This window comes from Hydra vulgaris, chromosome 12 (genome assembly GCF_038396675.1).
Source record: "Hydra vulgaris chromosome 12, alternate assembly HydraT2T_AEP".
NCBI lineage: Eukaryota > Metazoa > Cnidaria > Hydrozoa > Anthoathecata > Hydridae > Hydra > Hydra vulgaris.
Window position 1 is genome coordinate 4,039,678 of NC_088931.1, and position 20,323 is coordinate 4,060,000.

Below are 20,323 nucleotides of genomic sequence, written 5' to 3' on the forward strand. Positions count from 1 at the left end.
CTATAGAACAGTAGAGTCTATTGGACATACATGTTGAAAATTAACTAAATACAACTCTGTCATAAGATGATATAATAATAATAATTTTTTCTAGTAAAAAAAAGGCAGAAATGAGTGTTGTATTCATTTCAAAGAATCTTATAATCCTAATCAGTGAATGTTAAATGTGTTGCATAAGTGATATTTAATCCAAATGGGTTTCATGAAAATATGGATGTAAAATAACTGTTAAAAATAAAAACAGGCTCATTAACTTGTATAATTGTACATGTGTTTAATTTAAAAATATGCATGCTTAAAAGGGCACTTAATTGCTGCTATGCCCAGGGCATCATGAAAACTCTCATCAGCCCTGACACATACACACACACACTAGAACTTTATATTTAAATATTTTTTAAGTGTTTTTTAATAGTTAATAGCTTTTGTCAACTATTGCAAGTTCAATTCACTAATTTATACTTAAGAATAATATTAAAAATTCTTATAAAAAAACATTTTTTATAAAAATTTTTAATTCTAAAGTTTAAGTTAGTGAAAAACACTTAAAGAATATATGAATATATATTTCATCTAGCGTTTGTGTCAAGTCATTGACTTGTTGGATGGGTTTATATAGGACTAGGCTGAATGACTAACAGAGCAGGAGGACTTCTAAGTAAACAATATATAACTAACTGTGCATTAATGAATAGTTAATTTATAATTTTATTATTATTAATAATATTAAAAATGATTTTCAACTTACTTTTAATCAAATTTAAATTTACCTTTTAATTTACCTTGATTTCTTTTATGTTAATTCCTTAAAGTAACTATAAACTTAAGTGACATCACTTAAGTGACATTTATGTCACTTAAGTGATGTCACTTAAGTTTATAGTTACTTGTTACTATAAGCTTATTAACCCCTTAAAGACCAGGCCCAAGATATCTTGGGTCATGCTACATGGTCCAAAAAGACCGAACCCGAGATAACTCGGGCAGCCACATATTTTAGGTTTCATACTGTATTAGCCCGAAATAATTCGTGAAAATAATCTTATAACAATATTATTATATTTGTTTTATTAAAACCTTTTGTAGGTTTAAAAGCAGTAGTATTTCAGAGTAATTCCTGGAATATAAATGATATAAAATGAAAATTTCCTATTGAATAAAAAACAAAAAATTCAGAAAGCTTAACAACTTTTAAAAACTTAAACAACTTAAACAACTTTTAAAAATTTAAGATGATAAGTTTTCTGTTGAAGGAAGGAGGAGGGGTTTAGGGTATTAATGATATAAGTTTTGAAAATTTTATATTTTTCAGACTTATTTAATGAGATTTCTATGATGATGACTTCTGAAATTGAATATGTAAAGCAACAGGAGGCAATTTTAAAAAAGAAAATTGAACTTATTAATAATATTGATGAACAATACAAAGAACAGATCAAACTTCTAAATCAACAGGTTTTTTTTATTTTATAAATTTATACATCTATGAAATAATTTTTGTGCCTATATTTTATTCCTCATTGATTTTGTACTTATATTTTATACACATTCATTTTGTTCTTATTTCAGTTGATACAAACAAAATGTTTAATATATATATATATCAGGAAAGCAAGATGAAGGAAGCGAATTCCAAAGAACTGATGTTCGAGGAAAAAAACTAGATGAATTAGCGTTTTTGGAGCACTTAGGAACAGTCACAGAAAAAGGATGACACTCAATTGAATGACAAGTAACACAAGAATGAATTTTAGTAGATTGCACAAGAGACGCTAGCTCTTTAGAGCAGTGCCCATTATAGTATTTGTAGAAAAGAGAAAGAGAAGCAACACTACGACGATGTGATAATGGTCGGAGGTTGGCTGCAAGAGCAGGTCCAACTATGTTTACAATGCGTTTTTGCACCTTGTCTAAAAGAGAAAGGGCATCATTAGAAGAACCGCCCCAGATATGGTAACATTGTTCCATACAAGGCCAGATTTGAGATTTATAGAGATTGAGAATAGAATCCGAAGTAAGAAAGTGACGAGCTCGATAAAGAGATGCAACCTTAACAGATGCTAATTTTGCAACTGATTTGATATATGGTTTCCAAGAAAGATTGGAAGTAAGAGTTAATCCTAGAAGATAAAGAGTAGATGACTCATCGAGTTCATGTTTTGGAGTCAAGAGGAGGTTCATGTTTTGGAGTTAAGACGAGGTTTGTATCAACAGGTTTGTAGCGCAACGACCTTGTTTGCCAAGGTTCATGTTTCGGAGTTAGGATGAGGTTTGTAGCCACAACTAAAATAGTCTCCTTGACTGTTGGCTTTGAGGAGGTGAATTAACATTTAATATTAATATTAATAAAACTCTTCTTCATATCCTGTAACTTCAGGGGTTCCTCATGGTTCTATCCTTGGCCCTATACTCTTTTTAATTTAAATTAACGAGCTTTCAGATATTCTCACATCTAAGGTGGCATTGTTCACTGATGACACTACCATTTATTCTTGTCATGATAAGAAGCCAACACTCTGATTGCTCAGAGGGGGCATCTGAGCTTGAAAAGAATTTCACTTCTGCTACAGCATGGGGCTCACAGTGGCTGGTAAACTTTAATTTAGATAAAACTCAAATTTTTTCAGCCAATCGTTATCGCAATAATTTAGATCTTTCTAAATTTATGAACGGTAATGCACTCGATGAGTCATCTACCCTTCATCTTCTAGGATAAACTCTTACTTCCAATCTTTCCTGAAAACCATATATCAAATCCATAGCAAAAGTAGCATCTGCTCAGGTTCTTCTCTGTTTTGTGCTTGCCACTCTCTTACTCCGGACTCTATTCTTTGTCTCTACAAATCTCAAATCCATCCTTGTATGGAATACTGTTGCTCTATCTGGGGTGGGTCTTTGAATGATTTTTCTTTTAAACAAGGTGCAAAAATGAATTGTAAGCATAGTTGGACCTGTTCTTGCAGCAAACCTCCAACCATTATCACATCGTCGTAATGTTGTTTCTCTTTCTCTTTTTATAGATATTATAATGGGCACTGCTCTAAGGAGCTAGCGCCTCTTGTGCCATCTACTAAAATTCATTCTTGTGTTACTCATCATTCAATTAAGTCTCATCCTTTTTCTGTGACTGTTTGTAAGTGCTCCAAAAACTCTTATTTGTCTAGTTTTTTTAATCGAATACAGTTCTTTGGAATCCGTCTCCTACATTTTGCTTTCCTGATTCATATAATTTGAAATCTTTTATGTCATCTGTCAATCGTTATCTTACTCTACAAAGTTCATCTTTTTTCTTCCAGTAACTTGCAACTCTAATAGTGGTTGCTTGCAGCCTTGTTGGAAGTGAAGATGTAAAAAAAAAAAATCTTTAAATTTTTATAAAAGAAATCTTTTTATGAAATAGTTTTATAATCTTTAAGATAAAATCTTTAGATTTTCATAAGAATAAGAATATAAAAATATGTAATATAAAAATATATAATATAAAAATATATAATATTGTATAATATAAAAATTTGGTCTACTTAAAGAATATAGGTTAGCAAAAAAGCAAGCAATCAAAAAAAAGTAATCATATTCTAAATTGCTATATTTTTTTTTCTTGAACAAACTTTTGGCTTCAAGTTTTGCACAGTGCTGTCTTTATTACATTGTTTCTAGTTCTTGTAAAGGTTGGTGTTTATTATCTTTGAAATTACAAGTTGATTGCATTTTTGCCACTGCTACCGAACAATTGCCAAATAATTTCTTTTCGAACTTATTTAGTTACATTTATATTTATTGCACCAGCATAAAATTTGTTTTTATTTAATTTGACATAAGCTTTGTCATTGAAAATTAGACAGCTCTCAACCTTTGCCAGAATGTTCTTTAACAATTTTTTTGATTAATTCAGATGTTTTACTGCTTTTTGGTACAATTTGAATTTTTTTTTTTATAAGAGTGAATACCAAACTTTGACAAAAGAATATTTTTACTCCTTTATTCAGACATTCTGCAAATGAACTGCAAACGTTTGAGACAAAACCTTGATAAAGATTTCATTTGAGAACCCAAAGATCAGTTGACTTAAGATAGTTAAGAGTTTTGAATAAATGCGCAAAATTGATGTATGGTTTTTATACTTCATTCAAAGGTGCATGAGGGTGGTGTATGAAGGTGGGGTATGAGGGTAGTGTATGGTGGGTTCATTTTTCAGACAGTTTTTATGATAATTAAATTTTAAAAGGAAAGTTTTTTGTTTACTAGAACTTGTTTGTGTTTGAAAAGTGAAATTTTTTTTGTAAGTATTTTTTTTTTTTACTGCTTGATCTATTTTTTTTTAAATTTTTCCAAATTCTTTTTAAAAAAAATTGGTCTTCTTTATAAATAAATATATAAATTTTATTTATGAAGAGGGTAAACCTTCATTATGGAAGCTTTTTAGATTGTCCTGATTTGTGCTTTTCACTCAATTACCATGTTAATGTGCTCCTTTCTTCTCTCCTTTATTTACACTGTCCTGGCTCGTAACATCCAGGAAATTTTTCGGAAATTAAAATTGCTGTACCTGAGTTGTAGGGTGATTTCAGTTAAGGAAAAGTGATTTATGTGATTTAAGTGAGAAAATCTTATAGCTGCCTACACTTGACACTTGTGATTTAAATAATAGTTCATCTTTACTCAGACAGCAACTTCACTTTCTGTTGTTGGTGTTAACTGTGTGTAATTTAAAAATTTCAGTAAAAAAGCAAAAAGTTGTTTTTATGAGCTATCAATTTACACATTCGACAGTTATTTAATAATCAACATTATTATTATTGATTATTAGCAATTACTCATTATTAAAAAATATATATACCTAAAACTATTGTGTAAAAATCATTTTTTAATAATTGTTTCTAATTTCAAAATTTATAATTATAAAATTTTATGGTTCTGAGGCATCAAAAACTATAAAACACAAAAAACCATTGTCATTGCCAAGTTCTCTAAATCTATCATTTACTCTTATTTGTGGTCTTCGAAGTAACTTTTTTTCTGTTGAGTCTTATCTCTTGTAAAGTTCAGCAGACCTACTTGTTCTTTGTGAGACTAATTTGAGTTCAGCTATCTCATCTTGTGATCTTAGTGTTAATAGTTATCTTCCTTTAATTCATAAAGACTCTAATAGTCACATGCTTGGCCTGGGCATTTACATTTGTAAGTAGATTTGTCGGAAACTATGTTTGAATCCACAGATTATTTTATGTACTTTTTTTTAGCACCATTCCATTATCTTTCTATTTGTTCTATATCGCTCTCCTTCATCTCAAGACTGCACTCTCTTCGATATAATTTCTGATCAAATCAACCAAGCCCTTTCTCCTTATCCTTCAGCCAATATTGTTGTTGTTGGTGACTTTAATGCTCATCACATTGGATTGCTTGCCTCTAGTGTCAGTGACTTTGCAGGCATTAAGGCACACAACTTTTGCCTTTCTCAATCTCTAACTCAAATAGTCAAATTTCCAACTCACTTTACAGACAATCCAAATCATTTACCTTCTCTACTCCACTTATGTCTTGTTTCTAATCCTAGTCAGTGTTCAGTTTCTCTACATTTATCTTTAGGTGCTTCTGATTACAGTTTGATCTCTCTAAAACTATTATCTCATTCTTCTTCATCTTCAGAGTCCCCCTATCATTGTAACTCTTTTAACTACCTTCAAGCAGACTGAGACTCTCTCTGTGATTTTCTTTGTGATGGCCCTTGGGTAAAAATCTTTCGTCTTCCTGCTGACAAATGTGCTTTCTACATAACTTCTTGGATTCAGGCTAGCATGGAATCTTTTATTCCCTCTCAACATTTCCAAGTCAAGTCACCCTTTTCTTTATGGTTTTCCTTTCATTGTGCTGCTGCAATTTCCAATCAAAACCATTACTTTTATATCTATCAACAAAATTATGCTATAAAAAACAGATCTCTATTTACTATTATTAGAATTCACTGTAAAATAGTTTTGTCTAACACTAAAGCCTGCTATTCTCAGGTCATAAAATCTTGTATCTCATGTCAGAAATTAGGCTCTCGTGACTTCTGGAGAATCTTTAACATTGTCTATAGTTTGGGCAATCCTGTTATTCCACCTCTCTTGTATTGCTCTTATTTTCATTACTTAACCTAAAGTCAAAGCTGAGTTGTTTGCTAAGAACTTTTCATCAATATCATCTTATGATTCTACTATTGTGTTCTACCTGATTTAGCTGACAAACAGGTCAGTCAATTGCCTGACTTTTATATTACTCCTGCTTCTATATCCAAAGTAATTTCCTGCTTAGGCTCTTCTACAGCTTGTGGTACAGACATCATACCTGTTATAGTCTTGCAGAAGTGTTTTTTAGAACTGTCATCTATAGTTTTAAAACTATTTAACAATTGTTTGTCAGAGTCTTGTTTTCCATCCTGCTGGAAAGTGGCATCTGTTGTCCCTATTTTCAAAAACTCTGGAGAGCGATCTTACTTGTCTAACTACTGTCCCATTAGTCTTTTTCCTAACCTAAGTAAGAATTTTGAGTCTTTAATTAAAAACCTTAATCTTTCATCCTAAATCTAATAACTTTCTGATTATCTTTATTGATTTTGATCTTCTCATTCTACTGCTGATTTTTTAACAGTAATAACTGATAGGTTTTATCATGCATTAGATAGATGTAAAGATGCTAAGGCTATTGCTCTCAATATTTCTAAAGCCTTAGATAAAGTTTGCCATGCTGGTCTTCTCCATAAGCTTTAATCTTACGGTGTATCAGGTAACATCTTTAAGATTATTGAATCCTTCCTTTCCAATCATAGTATAAAAGTTGTCCGCAATGTACTACACTCTTTTTCGTATCCTGCAACTTCAGTGGTTCCTCATGATTCTATCCTTGGCCCTAAACTCTTTTTAATTTACATCAATGATCTCCCAGAAATTCTCTTATCTAAGTTGGCATTGTTCGTTGATGATACTATCATTTTTTCTTGTCTTGGTAAGAAGCCAACACTCTCTGATTGCTTAGAGGGGGCATTTGAGCTTGAGAAAGATCTTATTTCTGCTACAGCATGGGACTGTCAGTGGCTGGTGGACTTTAACTCAGATAAAACTCAATTTTTTTTAACTCATCGTTATCCCAGTAATCTAAATCAACCTATACTTATGAACGGTGATGTATTCGATGAGTCATCTACCCTTTATCTTTAAGATATAACTCTTCTGATCTTTCTTGGAAATCATATATCAAATCCATTGCAAAATTAGCATCTGCTAAGGTTGCATCTCTTTATCATGCTCGCCACATTCTTACACAGGATTTTATTCTTTATTTTTATAAATCTCAAATCCATCCATGTATGGAATACTGTTGTCATATCTGGTTCAGATCTTTGAATGATGCCCTTTTTCTTTTAGACAAATTGCAAAAGTGCATTTTAAACATAGTTAGACCTGCTCTTGCAGCCAACCTCCAACCATTATTACATCATTTTAATGTTGCTTATGTTTCTCTTTTCTATAAATACTATAATTGGCACTGTTTTAAAGAGCTAGTGTCTCTTGTGCCATCTACTAAAATCCATTCTCGTGTTACTTGTCATCCAATTAAGTCTCATCCTTTTATTGTGACTGCTCTTAAGTTCTCCAAAAATTCTTTTTTGTCTAGTTTTTTTCCTCAACCATCAGTTCTTTAGACTTCCTTCATCTTGTTTTCCTGATTCATATAATTTGCAATCATTTATGTCGTCTGTCAATCGTTATCTTGCCCTATAAACTTTATCTTTTTTCTTCTAGTCACTTCCAACTTTTAGTGGTTGCTTGCAGCCTTGTTGGAAGTAAAGATGTCAAAAAAAAAATTTTCAAATTTAAACTTTGTTGATAAAACAATTTTAAGAATATTATTTTTGGTTGAGATTTTAACTTATTCAGTTTATTAACTAGTTAATCTATTTCTTTGATAAAAACCAAATTTTGTTGTTAGCTGTTTGTTGTTAAGAATATTATGTTGATTAAATATGGTTTTTAATGTAATTTTTTTGTTATATATAAGCAGTGTGAAAAGTGTTTTGACCTTATTTTTACACTTCAAGATGGTAGACTTCAAGGTATACTTCCTGGAAAGAGTTTTGTCCCAATTTGTTTTTTTGCCCCATTGATTTCACATTATATGCTAGGATTTGGAATAATTTAGCTGTAAAGTAGTTAATGCAAAAACTTTAAAATAGTGCCTAATATATATTTTCGTGAATTTATTTTTGACTTAAAAACTGTATGCGAGATCACGTAAGAGTTTTTGACTTAAATTACTTATTTTCATCATGTTTGCATTGAAAAATTTTGTTGTATGATAAATAGTATATATACAGGATTCTTGCCGGAAGGATTAGCTGTTACTAAATATTATGCTTTGAAGCTTTTAACTTTATATTATATATATTTTAACTATTCATAGATCTAACAGGAATATCGCGTTTGATAACTGGTTTACTTAAGTTAATTGGATGTATATATCGACCACCTTTAGCAACTCTACTGATTATAACCATACCATTCTGGAATCGATAATTTCTTCTAAATTGGGTATTGATTGTAGAATGTTTAGTGATTTAATTATTACTGGTGATTTTAACTATAACACGATTGATTGGTCTGAAATTAATTCCCCATTCTCTCCTACTGAGAGTGATTCTCAAGCTAATAAATTCATAGATCCAACTTACCAAAAAGCAAACTTTGAATCAAAAAATATTTTGGATTTTCTAATCACTAATGATAAAGAAAAAGTCTGTTCTATTGTTCATTCATTCCCTTTAGGTGATGCAAAACAAGGTCATCATTTATTAAAATGCAAGTATATACTAAAAGAATTTAATCTGATTAATTAACTTAAGAAGCCTATAAAATTGTATCATAAAGGTAATTTCAAAGTATATTGACAACGTTGATTGGGTTAAGGAATTTAACAACAAATTAATCAATGAGCAGTATGAATTGTTTCTGTTTCATTACAATTACGCATCACAAGAATATATTCCAGTAATTGAAAACTCAAAAACTAATAATAAAAAAAAAATTTGGATGACTTCTGCTCTAAAATCAAAAATTAAGTGAAAAAATAAAATATGGCTTTTAAATAAATCAACAAATTGGGAACATGAATCAAATAAAACTCAATATAACCATTTAAAGATTGAAATCAGAAACGAAATAAAGGAAAACATTAAGTCATTTGAGAGATAAATCCGAAGTTACTTTACACATATATTAATGTGAAAAAATCGGTAGAAAACCAAATTACATCGATCGAGAACAAAGATGGAAAAATTGTCACTGATCAAATAGCTATTGCTGAAGAATTTCCATTCTACATATGTAGAAGAAAAAGATGGAAACAAAAATATTGAAAACTGTCAATTAAACATGATATTAGAAGCTGTCGATAACACAAAATGATATAGAAAGAAGATTAAAGGCTCTTGATATATCAAAATCAATTAGAGTTGATTTAGTACATCCTTTTGTTCTAAAATAATGCAGTTTATCAGTTTCATATCCTCTTTATTTAATATTTTAAAAATCTACAGATGATGGTACTGTACCTGATATTTAGAAAAAGGCTAATAATGTCTATATTGAAACAAGGGAGTAAGTTGAAACAAACAAATTATAGACCAGTATCTATGATGTCAATACCATGCAAAATATTAGAAAGAATAGTTGGTGATAATATAATCAAGCATTTAATAACAAACAAGCTATTAGCAAAGGAACAGCATGGCTTTCTGAAAGGTAAGAGCTGCGCAACCCATTTACTAGAATTTCTTGATACCTTAACAAGCACATTAGTAACCGGTATTCCAATTGACGTTTTTTATACTGACTTTCAAAAAGCATTCGACAGAGTATCACACATAAAATTATATGCTAAGGTTTATGCTTCTGGTATTTTTGGTATGCCTCTTAAATGGATTGAATCATTCTTATTGAATAGGAAACAACGAGTAGTGATGGGAAAATGCAAGGTAAATTGGGTTGATGTGTTAAGTGGAGTACCACAGAGTTCTGTACTTGGCCCACTCCTTTTCTTAATATTCATAAACAATTTACCAAGCAGATTTTTTAATAAATGTTGTTTGTATGCCGATGAGATTAAAATAATTGCTCCTATTTATACAGAGGTTGATTCAAAATCATTTCAAAATGACATAAAAAAACTTGATGAATGGTCTGTTGAATGGAAACTGGGTTTGAATTTTGAGAAATGTAAAATAATTCATTTTGGTGCGAGTAATAAAAGATATTCTTATTTCATGAAAAATGATGGTGAACTAAAAGAAATTGAAAAATCTACTCTCGAAAAGATTTAGGTATTTATATATCCAAGGATTTGAAATGGGAAAAACAAGTAAAGAATGCTACCAATAAAGCAAACAAAATACTTGCAATATTAAATAATACTTTTAGGTATAAAGATAAGTACCTCATGAAAATGCTTTATTGCACGTATGTTAGACCTCATTTGGAGTTTGCGATTCAAACTTGGAATCCTTATTATAAAAGAGATATCAAAGAACTTGAAAAAGTTCAAAGAAGAGCAACTAAATTGATACCAGAATTGAGACATCTGGAATATAATTAAAGACTAAAAATATTAGATTTAACAACTTTAGAAGTTCGAAGACTAAGGGGTGACCTTATACAACAATATAAATTATATAAAGGTTTTAAATATATTTATATGAAGAAAGTCCAGGTACAAATGCATTCCATCAATACACCAGGTCCAGCATTCAATATTAGAGGTTATAAACATCGTGTTAAATCAGAGTTTGTTAAAAATTCTTTAAGTAGACAACACTTCTTTACAAACAGGGTTGTCTTTCGATGGAATAATTTACCGGAATCGATAGTGGAGTCTACATCAGTCAAAGAGTTTAAATCCAGACTTAATCTGATTGACTTGCAGATAATATTGAACAAGAAAAACAGGTTGCAGCTAAATTTTTCAACAACTATTGTGTTGGCTGTCATAGATATTGCCTGGCGCTCTATCTCAACAGCATTTGAATTATTATTATTATTAAGTTGAAAATGCTGCCAAAAAACTACTATCAAAAAATAGAATTATTGACCTATTTTTTACAAACAAAGGTTTACCAGAAGAACACATGTTTGCTTTTAATAAGAAACTTTGCTATCATATGAGTATTTTTTTTCTTAACTTTTAATTGACTCTGTAATGTTTTGATGTTTGAAACATTACAATCTCTGGTAATGTTTTGATGTTACAATTTCTGTTAACGTTTTGATGTTACAATTCTAGTAATGTTTTGATGTTGCAATCTCTGGTAATGTTCTGGTGTATTTAAATGAAAGTGTTTTGAAAAAATATGAGAAATTATATTTTTGAACAAAAAATAAAATAATAATTTGAAAATTATTTTTGAACAGAAAACATTTTAAAACATATTTTTCTATTGTTAAACATTTTTTGTTCACACTAACAGAAACAATTGGCTTCATAGTAGATACGCATGTATAGTTGCATTTAAACTTGGTGGTAGTAAGTTGAGACCTTTTCTTACAAAGTTCTTCATTTGAAAAGTATTTATCTTCATTTCAGTTTTCAAAACCGTTTTTATGCTTATAAAAACATTTTTAAAATTTCAGTTTGATGGCTGAGTAGGGCTGTTAAAAAAAAAATTCCTGTCCGGGTACCTGTTGAATAAACAGACAGGTACCCGGGTACCTGTTAAAAAGTTATATTTTTTATAAAAGTTGTTCTTATAAACAGTCAAAAAAAATTTACTTTACTACTTTAGAATTGTTCTTTTTCACTTAAGGTTACTAAGGTTACAGTTTTACTATGCATGCCATTGATTGACCACATGTCCAGCAATTGAAAAAGTGCAATCTGAAAACAATGAAGTTGCGCTTGTACTTGCCCGTTAAATAGCATAATTATATCTTCCATCTTTGAGGTTTTGAAAAAGTTTTGTATTTGAGACTAATTGATAAAAAAGTTTAACAAGCTCTAATTTACGTTAAAAAAAAAACATTGTTTATAGAAATAATTACTATCGTCATTCAGAAATAATAAGTGGGTATCTGAATCAGAAACGAATTGAATGTTTTTCGAAATTCTGATGGTGACATAGAATTCATAACTATTTAAATTTTTACCAGCAATATCTTTAAGAACTTCTTTCACATACCATGTTAATATTGGTAAAAGTTTTTAAGTGGTTTAAGATTAGTGCGTTTTACAAATTTTTGAAAAAACAAATCGAGCTGTTTAAAGTAATAAAATTCAAAAATTATTTTTATAAGTAATAAAACTTTTTAATTATTTCATTAACAGTCATTAACAAAACAGAATTTTTAAACCAGGGATATTCACCTAACCAAATAATGGGTTTAATAACAAGTGCACATAATATTAGATTTTGTTGTCAATTTAATGAGAAATTCAAAATTTGCTCAATTTTTATAAATAAGGTCATTAACAAAACAAGTTAAAAAATTAAACTCTACATATAATTAAATTAATTTTTTGTCTGTTTAACCCTAGCCAGACTCCAGTTCCAGACTCCATTAAGTCTAGCTAGACTCCAGTTCCAGACTCCATTAAGTCTAGCTAGACTCCAGTTCCAGACTCCATTAAGTCTAGCTAAACTTCATTTTATTTGAAGACAATTACAACTATTATTAAATAACCAAATAAGTTTATTGGTATATAAAAAATTTTTGAGGCAAAGTTTTTCAAATACAAGTGTGTACACTTGTATTTGAAAGAAAGTGTACAAAAGAAACAGCACAAACATTTTTTATTAGCTAAGAAAAATCTTTTTAGGTTGAACTAATTGAAGAACAGCAACATCTTCTTGTAGAAGTTTCTCTAGAAGATTCTTCTCAATTTTTATCATCGCAACATTTAGTTGCAGAAAAAAAGCAACAGCGACAAGCTCTTCTAGATAAACGAGACAAAATTAGTGCTGATAGAGTAATTCAAAATCTTGAAAAGAATGAGTTATTAATAATGTTGGAGCAAGTCTTGTCTCTTGAAACCAAGTAAGTATAATTAATTTAGTAAAGAATAGTTATTTTGTTTACAGTAGTAACAATTTTTGAGAATAATTATAAAATGTTATTCAAGTTTTACTTGCCCCAAAAAGTCAAATGTCTTAAAAAGTTTTAAAATCTCTAAACTATTTTAAATTAAATTTTTTAATATTTAGTAATATTTTTTATTAGTTATTAGTATTTATTAGAAATTAATTTTATTTATTAGAAATTAGTAATATTTATTTGTAATTAGTAATTAATTTTATTTATTAGTAATTTGTAGTATTTATCAGTAATTAGTAATATTATTAGTTAGTAATATTTATTAGTAATTAGTAATATTTATTAGTATTTAATAATATGTATTTGTAATTTGTAAATTTTACAAAATTATGAATTAGTTTAAAACAAGATTATCAAAGGTTTTTTTTATTAATAAATAAAGACATTATTTATAGCTATATTTTTAACTTATTTATTATAAGTTTAAAAAAAGCTTTTCTAAAAAACGTTTTTTTATGTCAGGTATATAGTTCTAATGCCAGATTATGGTGTATAGTGAGTGATTATGTGCCAGATTATGGTGTATAGCAAGTGATTATGTGCCAGATTATGGTGTATAACGAGTGCGGAGCAATTAACATTGTTAATTGCTCCGAACAAAAAATGTTAAAAAAAAAGATATAAACATGTAAAGGAAGTGTTGTGTAATTTATAATTTAAAATTTATAAAAAATACAATTAACTATTAAAAAAAATTTAAATTAATATTATATAAGACCTAAAATAGAATGTTTGTAAATAAATAGAAAACAAGACTTGTGCGTTTTCCAGTTTTAAAGGCCAAAAAAGCATTTGAGAAAAAATTTTAAAATTACCTTGTTTTATTTAAAATTTTTCCATATAAATTGGTGAATGGTCACAATCAAGTAGTGAATGCCTGAGGGAAGAATAAAATAGAAAAAGATTAAGGAGAGTGAGTTTTCAAACAATTCAGTTATTCAAAATTAAATTGATGGAATCAACCTCTCTGAGAGTTATCATAGAGTTCAAGAAACTTTACTTTCAGATCCATTAAAGATCTGCCCTAAATGAGTATTTTTTTATCGAGACACTATCTCTACTTAACCAAGAGCCCCAAGGCAGCAGAATTTTAAGTCACTTTATTTCTCCTAGCCTTCGCCTATAAACAAACACGGAAGCAAGGCAAACTTTTTAAAATAGCTAAACTATTTTAACCAAAAACATAAATATTAGCAAAACAATAGTAAAAAAAAAAATATTTTTGAAACTTTTTATTTTAGGACACTTTTGTAAAATAAGTTAAATGTTATTACTTTTTCTTTTTTTGACTTTTTTCAAAACATAAATTTTTTTGCTATTTAATAAGAAGATTAATGTTCTTTTAGACTTCATCAAGAGATGTCTTTATTAAAGTTAAAAGGTATTGGATATTTGCACTCTCAAGTTTGTGGTTTATCTAAATTCTCTCAATTTGCTCATAAAGCTGATCAAATTATATCAAAAATGCAATCCAATTCAATGGTCCCAAAACCTGAAGGATACAAATATAGTCATAATAATTCAGAAACTGAAATAAATGCTAATTCCTTTACTTCTACTTTGAATAAAAACAAATTTCGGTATGTAATTGTTTAATTTTTTTTTTGGTAATTATTAAGTTTTTAAAAAATGTTTTATGCAAAAAGACTATTTTTAATTTTTAAAATTTTTTTAGGTATCTTCCCAATAAAATTTTACCTCGTTGTCGTTTTCTTTTGCCTCTTTCTAAAAAGAGATTAACATTTGTTAAGGAAATGCTTCACAGTAGTGAACGATCAGCTCCTCAGCATATACCAGTTATTTTTATTGATCGATCTATTCCACTCTCTCAAAGAAAAACTGAGAGTGACACAGTTTTTAAGCAATTGTATTATGGTGTTCTGCAGAAACAATTGAATTACAGGTTTGATAGCACACTTTGCATTATAATTTTTTTAGGTCTTTCTTTTAAATTTCAGAAAGAATTTAAATGTTATATATTTTATATTTTTTTTATATCTTATATTAAATATTAAATATACATTGTAAAGTTTGATATACCAGTTTATTTTTTTCAACATTGCAAATAGTTTATTAAGGTAATAAATTTTTACTTAGCCAATAACTTTCAATTTTTTTTTTTAGTATTTAATAATCATAATATATACAATATAATAATAATAATAATGAATAATAATATAAAATTTAAGTTTTTAATTTACAAAAATTTACCAAATTACCCAAAAACATTGGGTAAACAAATTTTAAAAGAAACATAAATTATTCTTGAATGATATTTTTAGATATAATTCTAAACAATACAAAATGTATAACAAAAGTATAAAATTAATTTTACAAAAGTATATAAGCAAAGAATTAAATAAGTATTAAATTAAAAAAGAGTTTTAAGTTTTTTTTTATGATTGATTCTTTAATACTGTTAGTGTTGAATATATTTATATACATTTAATATTGAATTATTATTATAAAAAAATTAAATTTTTACTTGGAGCTATATTTTTTAGATCAGAAACTAAAAAAATTGCTAAAAGCCTCACTTAAGACCAATTGAAAGTTGTCTATAATGTGTGTACTTTCAATTCCAACAAAGATCTTTGCCCTAAGCTCCATTTATTTCAGAGAATCTCCTCAATTACTGAAAAAATATATTTATCTAACAATTAATAAAACATGGATTCTTGTCATGATTCCATGGTTCTGCACCTATTTTATTTAAGGGAGGGGTGTGAGATACTGCAAGTTGCTGTCCCCATTTGAGGCATCTAAAAACCGTGCATGTGAGAGAATAAGGAAATGGAATATTACTAATATTTTTGTGTTTAACAATAGCTTACATTTAAAAAAAATTTTGTTGCAGACTTTCTAATTTTTGCAGAGGCACTGGGTTTAGAGAAAAGAGCTGTTGATGTGAACCTTTTATACCCTCTGTGTTCTTCCAACAAGAAGATTAACCCTGATCTTTTCCAAGTTTTTTATATCTAGATAAATGTAATAAATAAATATAAAATCTTATAGATTATACAATACCACAAAATATGTGTGTGTACTATAAAATTTAAAATGTGATACTTTATAAGATTTTATATTCATTTTATACATTTATTTAACCATAAAGTTATAAATTTAAAGATAATTTACAAGATAGGGTTTGGTGAATTAAAGCATCTACATCTAATACTTATATTAAATTTAAATAAACAAACGATATCAAAATATATATACAAATTGCCAATTCTCTTCTAAAAAATGCAACTTATAAAAAAAAAATCCTTTGAAGCTACTCAAACAACCTACTTTTTAACAACTCAGTAACTAAAATAACATAAATGCAAAAAAAAAAAGATTAACAAAATGTAAATGAATTAAACAAACTATGAAACAAGATAATAAATTAAAATGTAAACAAATAATAACTTATACTTAAGTCTACAAGTCTTAAAACTAACCTACAAGTCCAAACTTTTATATAAGTAACATATAATAAAGTAAGCATAAAATAAATTAAATTAATTAATAAAAAATAATAATAAATAATAATAATAAAATAGTTACATATAATAAAGTAATCTACAATAGGCTAAGTATAATAAATAAATCTAAAATGGTGTTGCATTGTTTCCTGCCTAGGATGATAAACATCAGATCTTCTTGACTCTATTCATGTTTATTTTTTTGTGCTTTTTTGGTAGTGGTTATACACCTCTTTCCTTTATACTCTTTCCTTCTTTTAATTTTAATTTGATTCGCATCATTAGTTTAAATTTTTTTTTAATAGTTAATTGTATTTTTTATAAATTTTAAATTATAAATTTTAGTTATAAATGCACTCAAAGTTACTTGAATTTTCTAAACTGATCAATTGATAACTGATAAAGTTTTTTCATAAAGGTGGAACAAAAAGACATATGAACAGTGGTGGGAAGTAAAATTTATTGGAGAAGGCATAATTGATCAAGGTGGTGGTTTTAGAGATAGTCTTGTAGAAATTTCAGAAGAACTTTGTCCACCCAATCCAGAAGTTATTTCCCCACTCCCTTACTTTATAAAGACACCAAATCAAAGATCTGGATCAGGAAATCATTTGGATTGTTTTACATTAAACCCATCTTGTGATGACTTTTCACTTTTTTATTGGTGAAAATGCTTTTATTTGTTTTTACATCTTTTTTGTTTTTTTTTTGTTTTTAAATGGTTAAAAAATAGAGACATTTGTTTGGTAGATTTTTTATCTGTTACTGTTGAAAAATAATTTAAGAATAATTTTTAGGATTGGACAACTAATGGGTGCATGTTTTCGAACAGATGAATCATTACCCTTAACTCTAGCTCCTTATATTTGGAAAATTCTTGTTGGTGAGCATGTGACGTGGGAAAAAGATTATGCAACTGTAGATGAAGCAGCAGTTCGAAATATTGGTAAAAAAATGCTGTTATTGTATTTAAAAATAAAATAGAAAATTATAGACATTTCTTTGTTATATAGTTTTGTATATTAAAAGAAGAATCTTTATTAAAACTATAATAAACTATAATAGAAGAAACTTTAATTTAGCAACCACCTATTTGGAAAACAACTTTTTTTTAAAAAGTACCATATATTCAAAAGGTTTTGCAGATATTTAAACAGTTACGAAAAATCATCATCTTAAAATTTCATTGTATGCAGCAGTGTATGCTACCAGCTTGTTACTGCCACTTGAAAAAAAGTTGTTTGAATTGCAGTTTTATATTTAAATTTATATGAAACATTAATGGTGATATGAACAATAAAGTTGCAAGAATAAAAATATTTAAAGAGTAAAAAAAGTTGTTGCTCTATTTTTACAAACACTTTTTAAGGTTGGCTTGAAAGTATTGACGAAGACACTTATTCTGAGCTTAAAATTGAAGAAGTCTTCACTACTCACCTAAGCAATCAAGTTGAGTTTGAGCTTTGTCCTAATGGTTTAAATAAAATTGTGAAATGGAATGATCGAAAAGAATTTTCACTTTTGGTACGAAAAGCTCGTATGTTAGAAAACATAAATCAGGTTAGTTAAGATAATAGTAGTGAGAAAAATTTGATTTTTCCATATGGGAAATTTGTAACTAACTTCATAATATTGTTATGTCAAAAGTATCTGTGTCAATGTAGAAAAGACTTATCAACCATCTTTATAGTAAAGTTTTTAAATACAAAAAATAAAAATAAAAAAGGATTTTTTCATTTTCCAACTTTTTAATTTTTTTATAAAGATATTCAATTACTTTGGTTTTAATAAATATTTAAAGAATGTTTAATTTAAAAAACATTTTTGAATCTTTTTTGAATTTTTTTTTGAATTTGTTACAACTTAAGATGTTAAAATTTAAATGTTTTTAGATTAAAGCTCTACGCAGTGGCTTGACATCTGTTATACCAGAAGGAGTGTTATCATGTTTAACATGGTGTGATCTAGAGAAAGGTGTATGCGGTGACCCTTGTATATCAGTTGAAGGTCTTAAAGCAAACTGTATGTTTTTAATTTTACAAGTTTACATCTTAAGGACATTTAATAAAGTTTTTTTAATCTGTAATGTATAATCCTTTTATACAACAACTAGTTTTTTTTTTCACATGTGTATATTCGATGTTTACTAGTTGTTTTTTGTTGTTTTTTAAAAACATTTTTCATAGGTAATAAAACTTTTAAAAACTTTTAAGGGTAATTTAAATTACATCTGGTTGCTGATGACTCCCTGTATGGAGTCATCAGCAACCAGATGTAAGATTTTTAGGAAGACCATTAATGTAGATAAGAAACAATACATGACCAAGAATAGAACCTTGAGGTACCCTAGAAGTTACATGAAATGAAGAAGAGTGTTGGCCTTCGAGGATGACTTTAACACTGGAGTTAAAAAGAAATGGTTTGATAATCTCAAATATTTGTCCATATACATTATAAATATGACCAACATGCCAAATTTTATCAAAAGCTTTTGATATGTCAAGAGCAATAGCCCTTGCTTTGCCACATCTATCTGATGCCTTTATTGCTGTCTCTATCTATTGCTGTCTCTAATACAAAGATATGAAAAAATAAAAAAAATAAAAGTCGAAATTTTAATATTTAATTACTTTGAACTTTTAATCAAAGTTGGTAAACCATTTGATCCATCATGAATCTTTTCTTTAAAAAAATTTTAAAAAAAAAACGTTCGAAATTTTGAAGTTAAATTTATTTAGATTTGTTTAAAATGATACCATTATATTGCTTAGTTCTACTCTAAAATTTTGTTAATTTTGTTTTATACTAATTTTATAACGAACCTGTATATTCAGCTATTGTTCACCAATTGAATTGTTTAAAAGTTTTTTTTGTAATTTCAGTTTATCGGTGCTTGGTAATTTTTACATTTAAAAGTATTACTATGTAACAGAATGTCATGTAACAGTAGTTTTGTTTATTAAAATTTTTTGATTGTTTTTATTGTAGTTTTCAGCACTGATGTTAAAAATGAAATCAGTTTTGTGCTAACATCAATACTGGTTAAGATTTTTATGCTTTTATTTTATTATTTGTAGAGCATATTTTAAGAATATGCTCTACAAATATGTGTGTGTGTGTGTGTATATATATACATTTATATATATATATAGGGGAGAGTGGGGTAATGGCGAACGCGGGGTAACTCCGAACATGGTCAAAACAGCATTGTAAAAAAATAAATTCGACAATTTTTTTTTACCTGCTGAGAAGGGATCCTATGCTCAGTTCCAGACGTGCAGTAGTGTAATGAAGCTGCGGATGTTGTACACTATAATTTGATTTTAAATTTTTCTGATAATTTTATGCAACTTTTTTCTTGAGTAACACTCTGTTGTAGCTTCTATGGAAATAAAGTCACTCCTTTTTTTTGTTTTTGTTGCATAATATAGTTTTTAGACTTAGTTATTACAATTAGCTTTTTATTCGCTATTACACAACAGTGCTTGTGATTGCCCCCCAATGTGTTCGGAATTACCCCACGTAGGCAGGGTAATTCCGAACACCAATGGTTTTATTTCTGGCATAAATTTTTATTTTATAATAAGATTTTTAAAAATTCCTTTTGAGGGTTTGTGACTGAGTAGTTAAACTAATTGATAAGCAATAAATATGATCAATTTTGTATAACTGGTGTCTTTAATTCGCATTCCCGCTTAGGTGTTCGCCAATACCCCACTCTCCCCTATATATACA

The 20,323-nt window shown here is 28.2% G+C and overlaps 1 protein-coding gene across 1 annotated transcript in view; it reads left to right on the forward strand.

The window, feature by feature from the left end:
* The window catches only part of LOC100214952 (uncharacterized), a 56,997-nt gene that overhangs the window by 30,483 nt on the left and 6,191 nt on the right, over positions 1-20,323 (forward strand). Inside the window, exons 9-16 of the mRNA XM_065811274.1 lie at positions 1,313-1,455; positions 12,844-13,061; positions 14,465-14,698; positions 14,794-15,021; positions 17,007-17,252; positions 17,386-17,534; positions 17,958-18,148; positions 18,481-18,610. Coding sequence (XP_065667346.1) covers positions 1,313-1,455; positions 12,844-13,061; positions 14,465-14,698; positions 14,794-15,021; positions 17,007-17,252; positions 17,386-17,534; positions 17,958-18,148; positions 18,481-18,610 — 1,539 coding nt within the window. The remainder of the gene's footprint in view (positions 1-1,312; positions 1,456-12,843; positions 13,062-14,464; positions 14,699-14,793; positions 15,022-17,006; positions 17,253-17,385; positions 17,535-17,957; positions 18,149-18,480; positions 18,611-20,323) is intronic.